Source organism: Aotus nancymaae, unplaced genomic scaffold (genome assembly GCF_030222135.1).
Source record: "Aotus nancymaae isolate 86718 unplaced genomic scaffold, 86718_ANA_hifiasm-v0.15.2.pri h1tg000077l, whole genome shotgun sequence".
Taxonomy (NCBI): domain Eukaryota; kingdom Metazoa; phylum Chordata; class Mammalia; order Primates; family Aotidae; genus Aotus; species Aotus nancymaae.
In genome coordinates, this window is record NW_026988492.1 from 12949926 (window position 1) to 12963880 (window position 13955).

A 13955-nucleotide genomic window follows, 5' to 3' on the forward strand; every position below is an offset into this window, starting at 1 on the left:
CCTGCCTCAGCCTCCTGAGTAGCTGGGATTACAGGCACACGCCACCGTGCCCAGCTAATTTTTTTGTATTAATAGAGACGGGGTTTCACAATGTTGACCAGGATGGTCTCGATCTCTCGACCTCGTGATCCACCCGCCTCGGCCTCCCAAAGTGCTGGGATTACAGGCTTGAGCCACCGCGCCCGGCTATTCCTCTTTATTATGTCTTCTCTACCTGCATTCTTATCTATTTTCTGTAAATTACACAGACCTTCTCTTGTTAGTGGCTAATATTTGAAACTACCGACCATGGTAGTTTTTTTCAGTTTAACATGTATTAATATTTTCTGTGTACCTGGTTTATATCTAGGACTTTGATACTAGATAATATAACAAAACTGGAAAGGAAATTATTTTCCAGAATAAAAATCATTCATCCTGATCTTTAGAATTTTCAAGCCTTGTCATGACTGTTCTGACACCTAAAATTGTAATCCTGCCTTAATTTTATGGAACTATTCAGTGGTATCCCACTTCAACAATTTGGCTTGTTATATTTTTTATACCTATTTAGACATAACTATGATACAGTATATATGTGCCCATTTTCAGTCACAGTTTAACACTTGCATTTCTAACCCAAAAATCTGAGTGGATTATTGGGCTAAAATTGTTAAGGTCTTACTCTGGCTCTGACACTGATTACCTCATGAACTTAAGAAAGTTTTCTCAAGATTGCCTCCATTTATTTATTTAATTTATTTTATTAGTTTGCTTTTTTTTTTTTTGAGAGGGAGTCTCACTCTGTTGCCAGGCTGGAGTGCAGTGGTGGGATCTCTGCTCATGGCAACCTCCACCTCCTGGATTCAAGTGATTCTTCTTCCTCAGCCTCCCGAGTAGCTGGGACTACAGGCATGTGCCACCATGTCCAGCTAATTTTTGTATTTTTAGTAGAGATGGGGTTTCAACATGTTGGCCAGGATGGTCTTGATCTCTTGACCTCGTGATCTGCCCACCTCAGCCTTCCAAAGTGCTGAGATTACAAGTGTGAGCTACCACGCCCAGCCTATTTTTCTTTTCTTTTTTTTTTTTTTTTGAGTCAGAGTCTCTCTCTTTCACCCAGGCTGAAGTGCAGTGGCACAGTCTTAGCTCACTGCAACCTCCGCCTCCTAGATTAAAGCAATTCTCCTGCCTCAGCCTCTTGTGTAACTGGGATTACAGGCATGCACCACCATATCCAGCTAATTTTTGTATTTTTAGTAGAGATGGGGTTTCACCATGTTGGCCAGGCTGGTCTTGGACTCCTGACCTCAAGTGATTCACCTGCCTCCGCCTCCCAAAGTCCTGGGATTACAGGTTTGAGCCACTCTGCCCAGCCGATTGTCTCCAATTATTGAAATGAGTCTAAGAGAATATAACAAAACTAAACATAACGAAAAATGTTACCCTTTGTGCTTTCAAAATGGTAGATTCCAGTGTACATATATTAGTCTGGTTTTTTTTTCCTGAATAGGGTAATACAGAAAATATTCTGCCTGGCTGGGTGTGGTGGCTCACGCCTGTAATCCAAGCAGTTTGGAGGCCAAGGCAGGTAGATCACCTGAGGTCGGGAGTTCAAGACCAACCTGACCAACATGGTGAAACCCCATCTTTAAAAAAGAAAAAATGTAAAAAATAAAAATAAATAAAAAATATTCTGCCTGAAGACAGAATACTTGTTCCCTTGAAGTCACATTTAATTTTAAGAGCTATAAATCTATAAATTAAAATGTCCCTTAAGACATAAAAGTTTCTATTTGGTGGACTTCTAACTTTAAAGCAAGAAGTCTTCATTCTGAGCGTCATGAATCCTAGGAGAAATATGTAATTATTGTCATTTCTCACTTGTGTGTGAGTTATACATGTCTGTTAATATATGTAGAATGTATTTTCCTACCTCCAGAGTGGCCTGGTAGGTTTCCCATCGATTTGCTCATGGGTTCTTCTATTTTTCCTCAAAATACTCATTCAGCAGTTATTCATTGATTTTATGATGAGTTTCTTGGCATTAAGAATATATAAGTGAGAGGCATAGTCCCAAAACTTTAGATTATAATCTATAGAGAAAAACAGTTATGTAAAGAAGCCATCATAATATAATCCGGTAATTTTAATAAAACTATATACCTATGTATATATTGCACTTTTTCTACAATTCCTGGCTCATAACTCATATAGATCTTGTTAGAGTCTTTTGTTACAATATTGAGGGCAGGAGCAGCCTTCAGGAAACAGAATCTCTCTCTCTGACCTCCTGCCCTCCTTTCACCTGCCCAAACCAGAACTCAGTCTGATTGTGGGTCATAAGATTCTCATTCCGGAGAAGGTCCTGCCCCATGATCTAGAGGAAAGAATGCTGCACAGAGAGACCAAGAAGATTCTGAATAGACGGGCCTGGCTGGGTTTCCCTACTCTGTCTATTAGTATGGGACCTTTTTGTCCAGTCACATTTTTTGCATGGTTGTCAATTTTGCCTACACAATGAGGCCTCCATAAAAACCCACAAGGACAGGGTTCAGAGGGCTTCAGGATAGCTGAACATGTGGAGGTTCCTGGAGGGTAGTGTGCCCAGAAAGGATATGGAAGCTCTGCCTCCCTTCACCCATCCCTTACCTTAAATATCTTTTCACCTGTATCTTTTGTAATATCTTTTAAAATAAACCACTAAAACATATTTCCCTGAGTTGTGTGAGCCACTCCAGCAAATTATTTGAACCCAAAGTGGGGGTCATGGGAACCCCAACTTGAAACCAGTTGGTCAGAAGTTCCAGAGGCCCAGAGTTCCATTGGGTTGGGGGTCTGGTGGGGAGTCTTGGGGATTGGGCCCAGAGTCCTGTGGGATCTGACACTGTCTCCAGATAGATAGGGTCAGAATTGAATTGGCGGACACCCAGATGGTGTCTCCTGTAGAATTGTTTGCTTGCTGGTGAGAGAAATCCCCACATATTGTAGGGTCACAGAAGCCTTCTTTTGTATTGATTGTTTTTTTGCTTGTGTGAAAGTGGATGAAAAACAGTTTGAGAGTTTTCCCAGGTGTATACCCAAGAGAAATCAAAGATACATTCACACAGAAACCTGCACATGAATGTTTACAGCAGCATTATTTATAATAATCAAAAATTAGAAACAACCCAAATGTCCATCAAATGGGCAACACAGACAAAATGTGGTCTATCCCCCCATACAATAGAATATTTTTCAGCAGTAAAAAGAAATGAAGTACTGACATGTCCTACTACATGGACCTTGAAAACGTTATGCTAAGTAAAAGACTACGTATTACATGATTCCATTTATATGAAATGCCCAGAAGAGGGAAGTCTATAGAGACAGAAAGTAAATTAGTGGTTGTCTAGGGCTGAAGCAGTTAGGACAAATGAAGGGTGACTGCTAAAGGATAAGAAGTATCTTTTCGGAATGATGAAAATGCTTCAAAATTGTGCACAACTCTGAATATACTGACAATATAATTTAATTAACATGTTCACCGTTAAGTGCCCAGGAACTTCTGCAAATCTCTACAAGGCCCTTATTCAGAAAGAGGAAGAGTCTCTGTGAGAATCCCATTCTTAACACCAAAACTGTCAGAAACTGTGAAGGGTTGGAGATTTCACCTTACTTGTGAGCAAATAAGGTAGCCTGCTATAGTTTCATGAATGCTGGTAGAAGACATGAGACTCCTGGGTCAGACACAGAGGGCAGTTTATTGCTCACAGCAGTAGCAGTAGCTAGAGTACCAGCATTTTTTTTTTGCTTGTTCTCTAAGCTCAGTTCCCTCAGAGTAAAGAGGGCCAATTGACTCCTAAACAATAAGTGGGGTGTATTACAAGCGAGGAATCCTGAATTTAGGGAACTCAGATTTTTTACAGCAGGCAATAAACATAGCTACTCATTCCTCTGAGGAGCCAATATCTTCACTATATGGGACAATAAGAATGTTTGCCCTTTGACCCTGAGGGAGACAGTGTCTTTTCCTGTTACTGCCTATTCATTGGACTGCTTGAATGGTCTCACTTTTTGGCAATTAGCTTCTCCGAGAGACAAGTAACCCAAGAAAGAGCAAGGCAGAAGCTATATATATGTCTTTTATCACCTATCCTTAGAAAACACACTGTCACTTCCACAGTATCCTATCATTTTTACAGGTCAGCTGTAGACACTGTGGAAGGGGAGACTACACAAGGGCATTAATATTAGGACGTGGGAATCACTGAGGAACACCTTGGAGGCTGGCTTGTTATCACAATGGCTATATAATTAACACCATAGTTTGCTGAATAAAGAGTATATGGGAACTCTGTACTATTTTTTACAACTTTCTATAAACCTAAAGCTATTTCAAAATAAAAGATAAAGAATTTTAAATGAAAATATAGGGGCCAGGAGTGGTGGCTCACGTCTGTAATCCCAACACTTTGGAAGGCCGAGGCGGGAGGATCACTTCAGCCCAGGATTTCGAGGCTGCAGTGAGCCATACTGTGCCACTGCTCAACAGAGCAAAGCTCTGTCTCTAAAAAGCTATTAGAAAATACAGATTATAGACCAGAAGAAAATATTGGTAATACTTATATCTGATAAAGATCTAGTATCAGGCCGGGCGCACTGGCTCACACCTGTAATCCCAGCACTTTGGGAGGCCGAGGCGGGTGGATCACGAGGTCAAGAGATCGAGACCATCCTGGTCAACATGGTGAAACCCTGTCTCTACTAAAAATACAAAAATTAGCTGGGCATGGTGGCGCGTGCCTGTAGTCCCAGCTACTCGGGAGGCTGAGGCAGGAGAATTGCCTGAACCCAGGAGGCGGAGGTTGCAGTGAGCCGAGATGGCGCCATTGCACTACAGCCTGGGTAACAAAAGTGAAACTCTGTCTCAAAAAAAAAAAAAAAGATCTAGTATCTACAAAATATAAAAAACTCTTAAAACTAATAAGACAACCCAATTAACAAATAGTCAAAAGACAGGAACACATACTTCAAGAAAGCATTATTCACCTGGCTAATAAGCACATATAAAGATACTCAAGATCATTTGTCATCTGGAAAATGCAAATTATTACCACAGTAAGATACATTTCAGTCCTACCAGAATGGTCAAAATTAAAACAATTGACCACGTCAAGTGTTGGTAAGGATGTGGAACAAGAACACTCGTGCATTGCTGAGTAGAGTGTAAAATACCATCTCTATGGAAAAAATACTCATGTAGTTTTTTATGAAGTTAGATGTACGCCTTCTTTATGACCTTAGCAATTCTACTCCTCTGTATTTATATGTGAGAGATTAAAACCTGACCACTAAGAGTTGTACACAATGTCCACAGCAGCTGTATTCATTCGTAATGCATAACAACCAAAAGCTAGCAGCAACCCAAATATCCATTAATAGGAGAATGAATAGACAGTTAGGATACAAATCTTTCTTCTGATATGTGTTATGAATGTTTGCTACTAGTTTGTGGTCTTCCTTTTTGTTTTTTGTTTGTTTGTTTGTTTTTTGAGACGGATTTTCGCTCTTGTTACCCAGACTAGAGTGCAATGGCACGATCTTGGCTCACCGCAACCTCCGCCTCCCGAGTTCAAGCAATTCTCCTGCCTCAGCCTCCCGAGTAGCTGGGACTACAGGCGCGCACCACCATGCCCAGCTAATTTTTGTATTTTTAGTAGAGACGGGGTTTCACCATGTTGACCAGGATGGTCTCAATCTCTTGACCTGGTGACCCACCCACCTCTTCCTTTTTGTTTTTAAAAATAGTTTCTTTAAAATACCAATGCCAAAATACCTTTAATTTTGGCAAAATCCAAATATTTGTGGTTTTATTACTTGCACACAACTCTCACACTAATAGAAGACTACTAAATCCTCTACAATTAAGTAGTCTGTGGGAGACACACAGGAGTGTCAATTGTTTTGCAATTTGGACAGATTCTAGAACCTTTGGTTAGAAGGGGCCCCATTCGAGGTGAGTCGTTTCTCAGGTAACAACATATATGGGCTTAATACAATTTGTAATGAGAAGTATGTTTCCTCCAGAATCCAAAAGAGCCTGAAAGGAGTTGTGGGTGCTGAGAGACTCAATAGCTGTTTCTAAAACAGTGTCATAGATGGAGCAGCCTTCAATTTATGCAATTATTTTCAGAAATCAACGAAGGCCTTGCTCTATGTGTGAGGCAGTGGGTCACCCCCTGAGCTCCTTTGCATTTGTATGTCCTGTGTGAGTATATCAAAGGAATCTCCTCAGCAGAGGAGGTCATCAGTGTGATGTCATACCTGCATTCCTGGGAAAAGTAAGGTGCAGTTTCTATCTTGTTCTCCAAGATAGTATATTACAGTACCTTGTGCTAGCTGGGTAAAACTGTATTGGGTCCTTTAGGAGGCTAACTGCAGTTAAGAGTGTTGAAATAGGCACTGAACAAAACATATTCACCAAATATATAATAGCAAAATATCTACCAGTTACTGGTTAGATGAAGTCAGTAATTTCAATTATACTGGGTATGGGTCCTTAGTGAGGTCCACAGCATTGAGGTTGAAGTAATCCACCAGGAGACACCATTCATTCCTCCCAAGTGTAAAAGCTGGTCAAATTGGTCTGTTAAATGGACAGGCAGTGGGGATAATCACCGCTTTTCTAAACAGGTCTTGTATAATAGGTTTCAATCATTAAAGGCCCTGTTTTAATTTACATTTGACTATATTAAATGTTTTAATGGGGAAGCAGTAGGTCCATGGGGTCTATTTTTAAAGGCAATTTGTTAGTGTCAAAGACTTAAAATTAATTCATTACTCATTGGGTCAGAGAGTCCATGACGACTATGGGATATTTTAGAACAATGGGTGTGATGACCATGGGGAATTAAGACAAGACAAAATTCCTGTGGTTAAGGTGAGGCATGCCTACTTGTCCTTTATATTATGTTCAATAACTCCCCTAAGATCATAGGAGTACTCTTGTTTAAATTTAGGGGGATCCCCAATATAATTAAGGACATAAAGGTTTTGCCAATTGGTATATTTCAGATGTTAATTCAGAGCCAGTGTTAATAGAGGCACAAAAGCCAATTCCTGCCCTTTTATCTATGTATTGTATAAATTCTTTCAGTGAATTTTGAAAACCCAGTTGGGCCAAACTGTGGACTTCTGTGTCAGTTTTTGTTTTTTTGTGTCTTCTCTGTTCTGAATGGAATTGTGTGCCCCCCAATTCACATATTGAAGCCCAAACTCCCAATGCGACTGTATTTAGAGACAGGGCCTGTAAGGAGATAATTAGGGTTAATGAAGTCGGAAGGGTGGGGCCTAAACCGATAGCATTGGTATTCTTTTTTTTCTTTTTTTTTTTTTTGAGATGGAATTTCGCTCTTGTTACCCAGGCTGGAGTGCAATGGCACGATCTCGGCTCACCACAACCTCTGCCTCCTGGGTTCAGGCAATTCTCCTGCCTCAGCCTCCTGAGTAGCTGGGATTACAGGCACGCGCCACCATGCCCAGCTAATTTTTTGTATTTTTAGTAAGACGGGGGTTTCACCATGTTGACCAGGCTGGTCTCGATCTCTTGACCTCGTGATCCACCCACCTCGACCTACCAAAGTGCTGGGATTACAGGCTTGAGCCACTGCGCCCAGCCAGCATTGGTATTCTTATGAGAAGAGGAAGAGGGAGAACAGACTTCCCGAGTACCCCCAACCCCACCACACAAACACACACACTCACGTGCATGCACACACAAAAGGCCATATGAAGACATAGTAAGAAGGCAGCCAACTGCAAGCCTCCAAGAAGAATTTCTCTTCCTGAGAGTAAAAAGACATTTGAGGTGATTTAACTTTTAATTTTTAGGTTTTAAGTTTTCAATTTTGTTGTTTTCATACCATGTATTTATATATATTTGTCAAGAGCATGCCTCCATTTTTAAATTGGAAAGGAAAATTGTATAGCTGAAAACTGTGCACTAAATTAAATGCACTAACTAAAAGTGTTTACAGAACTTAAGAGGGTAAGAGATAATTAGATTAGACAGCCCATACACATTATTTTATATATATCTCTCTAATATGTATATTATATTAATTATATATAATTAATTATATAGATATATAAGATATATACATTATATATAATATATATATTTGCTGCTAGTTTGTGGTGTTTGTTTTTAAGAATAGTTTCTTTTAAAAAATAGATATATATCTAAGATATATATCTTAGATATAATTAATTTTATATAAATATACATATTAGATATATATCTATATAATAATGTGTTTTATATATATCTAATATGTATATCTAATGTGTTATATTATTATATATATATAATTGTTACGTATTAACTGGGTGATGCTATGTAAGGATATTATTTTCTTGGATAACATTTCTGAGAATTTGTGAGTTGAGCTGAATCTACTAAAAATAGTTGAATCCAGAATTTTAGCTTCTGTATGTATATAAATAATGACTATTAATAAGTCATTTCAAAAGAAGTATTGCTCATTAGGGAGCTTCAGTATCTGTTTATTAGATTAAAATGAGCCTTTTGTCATTAAAGTATAAAAATACAATTAATAAGTACATTAAACATTTTTTTAAGTTGGCCATAATTTTTAGTGCCAAATAAATTACATGATGCTTTCTAATTAACATTTTATTGTCCAAAGCTGAGAGGGGAAAAGTGCATATCAATTACTTTAAAAATAAAGCCCTAGCCCAAGAATATAGACGATTTTCAAAGACACCAAATAAAGCATGGTGGGTTTTATGGCAAAAATCCATTCCAAAGTACATTATTTGGGAATAATTTAAGTTTTCATATCAGTTCTTACTTCGGTTGCTATATTTTGAGGTCATTACATTAAAATACTGAATAATTTGAAAACTTTTTATTTTGTATTCAGTATGGAGATTTATTCCCAGAATGGGCTTTTCTGATGCAAAATTGGAATGCTTGTGTAGTCACAACCAACAGCTGTCCCCACACCATGTGGTATCTTCCATTGCTTTACTGTAGAGATGAATATTTGGCCCAGTGTTTCGGTAATATTGGACACACATGGTTTTAAGTGGCAAAGCAGTGTGCTTATGCATTCATTTGACTTTCACAGCTACAGTTGGCTCCAGATTAGAACAGGGAGAATACATTCACACCATGGCCACCCTCATGGCTGCTGTAGTAGCTGGATCACCGTAGGCTCTGTTGCTTCTAAAGACACAACTAACTATTGCTGAGGAATTACACATTCATCAAAGTGCCTTACAACTGTAGGAGGGAGAATAATGCATTGCTAAAAGGGTTCTCTTAGATTTCAGATTATGGACCTAGTCACTATCGAGCTTCTTCAAAAATATTAATAATAAAAATTATGGCCATAAAATAACTATGAAACTTAAGACTGTCATAGCAGTGGGTGATTTTTCAGGAATTCAATCCAAATACTTTATATAAAATTTTTATTTTTCAGAAAAAAATATAGTACTATACTTTGACTCTCATTGATCTAAATAAAATCAGATTTGTTTTTAATGCCAATGTTTATGTATGCAGAGTATTTGGAAAACAGATCTATTAAAAATAGGAATTATTTTAAAGACTTAGTTTACTATATGAAACAATGATTTATATTTTTTAACATTTTAGGCAATTTTTTTGCTCAAAAATGTTAAAATAACATAGAAATTAGATAATTTGATTTAGTGTGAATTTGTAAATGCTATATGGTTTGATCAGCATATATCTTTATGCAGTGATCAATTTCATGCTCTTCATGGCATGATCTTTTACTGTAAGCTTATTAAATTCTGTCTAAAACTTAAGTCTTTTGAATTTCTGAAACCAATTGGTCTACTTATTAAAGTTTTTAGCAATAAAACTATGGTTTCCTTGAAAATCCAATTATATTCTTCTAAATAGTAGCTGAATAAGAATAATACTTTTCTCCTTAAAGACAAGGAAAAAGAAAAAAAACCCTCCGTGTAAATTTTTAAGTCATCTGATATGAAGAATTAGATTTCTGATATTCATTAATGTGAGCTACCTTTTTATATAAGTGAATTTATGCATGTATTGTAGGGGCTGTACTGATGAATATGTTTAAGGCTTTCAGCTCTTAGTGGATACAAAATAGAATGATTGATAAAATCCTCCCTACTATTGGCTATTATTTACTGACTCTTAAGTGGCAGGTTGTATTTATGCCAATTTATCTGCTTCAGGGAACATTCTTGATAGCAGAACAAAGTGAATAAAAGTAGTTTGCTTTGCAAATGAATGCAAATGGGAGAGCCTTTCGGAAAGCCCTTTAACAGGGGCAGTGCACTTTGATTATGAGTGAAGCTGCCATTTGGACATGGTGAAAAGAGCACGCTTGAACCATTGATTGGGGGAGACAGTAAAAAGTCAGGAAGGGCCCCGTTAAGCTTGCAGTGAGGCAGGCGGATGTCAGTGTGGTTAGAGCACAGTGGGAGAATGACAGGGAGGATTAGTGTCAGGGAGAAGCTTTGCTGTAGCTGTGGAGATAGTCCCTGGGGTCACTCACCTCTGACTGTTGTTCTGTGCTGATGGTTCTGTAATGCAAACTGCCTCATGTATGCCTGTTCATTATCGGAAATGGTGATTAGAAAAGGTATTTGTCTCAAAGGTTTCCTTCTTTCTCTCTTTCTTTCTTTTTCTTTCATTTTAATTAAAGGAAAATAAGGTAGGTTTCCTCAATCTCTGTGCTTTACTGGAGTATTGTTTAATACCAGAATGGTTTATTGCCTCTGGTGGGGAATAGTTCAGTACTAAAATGTAATGTGAAATAATTGTAACATGGTTATTTGTCATTAGATAATAATTTCTTTTGCTGTGCTCATTTTGGGGTTTGACCACTGATAGTGCTGAGTAAAATGCAGAGAATATGTTTGCTGTTAGAATTTTTGCATATGTGTGTTTATAATCTCTAAGGTATTTTTAAATTTAGGTTAATAATTTGGTCAAAGATAAAAGTTGACCAAAATGAAATGGTCAAAATGAAGTGAAATATTGCTTCACATGGACTGGATGGTTTGAGTCTTGGCCACAAGAATTTCTAATTTTATTTCTGTTCCCGAGTTTTAAAAAATGCTAGTGGCATCTGACAAGCTAAACTTCTTGAAAATAATATTATTTAAAAATTGAATATTGTTACATAGAATGATGAAAAGATGTTTTGTCACAGTTCTGATTTTAGACCAGTATATTTACTTGTTCACATTTCATTTATACTTGTAAGATTTTTTTTGCTTTCTTTAAAGTATGTATTTTTTAAAAAGAAAAAAAAACAAAACCTTTAATAGTAACTTTATGTGAGGCATTTATGAGCAGCACTGCATTTTATAGCAAGGATGCATTTCATAAGCTTTGAGAATGGTTTTTTCAGTTTAATTCAAAACTGAATGTTTTTTTAAAAATGTCTACAAAAGCCTGGTTTTGCAATATTTATGCTTTCTTAGTTGGTATACAAAGGAAAATGAAATAGCCTTCTGGAGCTTTACATTCCAGTGTTAAATATGCAGCTCAAATCTTTATTGAAACTATTAGATACAATTTAGCATTTTTTTTACAGAAAGCATATTGCCAATAATTTGCTTCACAGCAATTATGTTTCAGTTATCTTTTTTTTATTCTTCCAATTACCTCTTTATTTTCTCCAATGTTTTGCAGGCACCTGAATGGACAGAAGAGGACCTCAGCCAACTGACAAGAAGTATGGTTAAGTTCCCAGGAGGGACACCAGGTCGATGGGAAAAGATTGCCCACGAATTGGGTCGATCTGTGACAGATGTGAGTTCACTGAGATTTGCATTGTATGGAGAGTGACAAACCAGAACAAGTCAGCTATGTAGAAGGCAGACATAGCTGGGTTCCACAGTATCTTTGGGGAGGGGATACAATCCTTTTAGGACCTGAAAGTGAACCATTAATGAAATAAGCTAGAAGCAGATGTGAGCCAATCCCTTGGTCCACAATTAACAGCTGTGTGAGGAATTCTAGTGTTTAGAGACTTAAGCTACTGTATAACCTAATCACACAAAAACAATGCCAATTTTTGTGTTTATAGTGACCCCTTTAACTGTGGAAAAAATAGTTTTCAAGCTGATCAGAAGTAGGAAGGTTGTATTTCAGCTAGATCTTTTTAACATTGAAGTACAGATTGCGATTACTATTTAGACAGGTGGTTTGGATTAATTAAATGCACAATATTCTTATAATGCAACTAGATGTTGGCCTTTTTGTTTCAAAAATGATAGCAACTATCCATTTGATAAGTAGTTTAAACAGAAAAAGTGTGTGTGTGTGTGTGTGTGTGTACCTAACATTTAAAAGATAAATTACTTACTTGGAAAGGTTTTGACTTAACACTTTAGCTGCTTTTATTGAGGAAATTTAGAGCAGAGAATTTTTTAGAAAGCAACTAGCACAGTGCCTGATGTGTAATGTACTAAATACTCAGTAAATGTTTAATTGAAATTGAGAAAAAATATTTATCAAATTTATATTTTCATAAAGGATAGTACATACTCTTTACTAAATTTACTTTCAATAAATCCTGTAGATCCAAAAATTCTTAGAGAGTTACTGAAAGCAAAGATTTAAATTTCCCCTTCAATTCTGTAGGTATACCTTTATGCCTTTTTGATACTGTCAATTTTTCAAAACTTGCAGCATGATTATTAAATATGGCTACCAAAAAAAGCTTATTAGAAATGCTGTTAAGTTACTTTCCACAATAAACTTTGAAAGAAGCTTGCAAAAATTATTACTGGTTGTGCATCCCTAATCCGTCACGTTGGCACTCAAGTTTCAGATTTTTTAGCAATTTTGGGCTTTTGGATTAGGAATACTTGACCTGTACTCAAGTTTTGTATTTTAAGTTTTGTAGTTGTTTTGTTTTTGCAATGGACCTGCTTTGAGAATTTTAAATTATCTGTATCAATATTGTTACTACTGTATAAGTCATTTCAAAGACTGCAATCTGAATTTTTATAAGATGTTTAGCAGTATTTTTGCTTCAGAATTAAAGTCTGATCATAGGGGGAAATAGCTGTAGTATTTTGTAACTTTTTTTTTTTTGCTGTGTTTCTTGAGGAGACCAGTTGTCTTGAGTGACTACAAAAGAACCATAGGATAACTTTTCTTCTGCTAAACATGTTATGTTACTGGATAGTATGTTTTATTATCTCGTTTTAAGGTTGTTTGTAAAAGAGAAGTTAATAATGACTTATCAGTAAATATCTGACAAAATTAAAGACATTGCATGGTTTTTGATATTTTAATAAGTAATATGACCTTCTAATTACATAGCTGCTATTAATACAGTGATTATCAAAAATTACTAAAATAGTTTTTTAAAGTTATAAAACATTGGTTTAAAAAGACCCTAAACTTTTAGTTCAATTGCTTAATGAAAAATAATCATAATACTAATGTATTATCTCCTTTGATGACAGCACCACCTTTAACTTTTAAAATAATATTTCTGTAAGGCTCTACAGTTGATGCTAAAGGCAGATAGGAAACTGAGTAAAGCAATGTTTTAATTTGTTGTCATTAAAACCTGGTAAATTTTTATTCGTATTTTTAAGAGGAGAAAGATGAAAGTTTAAAAAATGTCAGGAATACACACGATATAATCAACAGAACTTCATAGATCTAGTATATACTTAATTTACTAGAGTTAGTCTTGGTGAAGTCAGAAGCATCTTTTTAAACTTTTGCAAATTCATCTCATATGTTTCCTTTTTTCCTCCGTAGACTTACCCAAAGGAGACTGATTCCATGTCTGCAATAGATATTTTTTCCCTTTATCATGGCATTGGAAAACCTGACATTGTGGTGGTTTATTATTTTGGGATTTTTTTTTTTTTTTTTTTGGTCAAGTATTAGTTCTGTTTTCATAATATCAAAGGTACCTTGGAAATAAATATGT

The 13955-nt window shown here is 36.5% G+C and overlaps 1 protein-coding gene across 1 annotated transcript in view; it reads left to right on the forward strand.

Moving 5' to 3' along the window:
* The window catches only part of DNAJC1 (DnaJ heat shock protein family (Hsp40) member C1), a 226393-nt gene that overhangs the window by 175019 nt on the left and 37419 nt on the right, over positions 1-13955 (forward strand). Inside the window, exon 9 of the mRNA XM_012450115.2 lies at positions 11690-11809. Within this exon, the coding sequence (XP_012305538.1) occupies positions 11690-11809 (120 nt within the window). The remainder of the gene's footprint in view (positions 1-11689; positions 11810-13955) is intronic.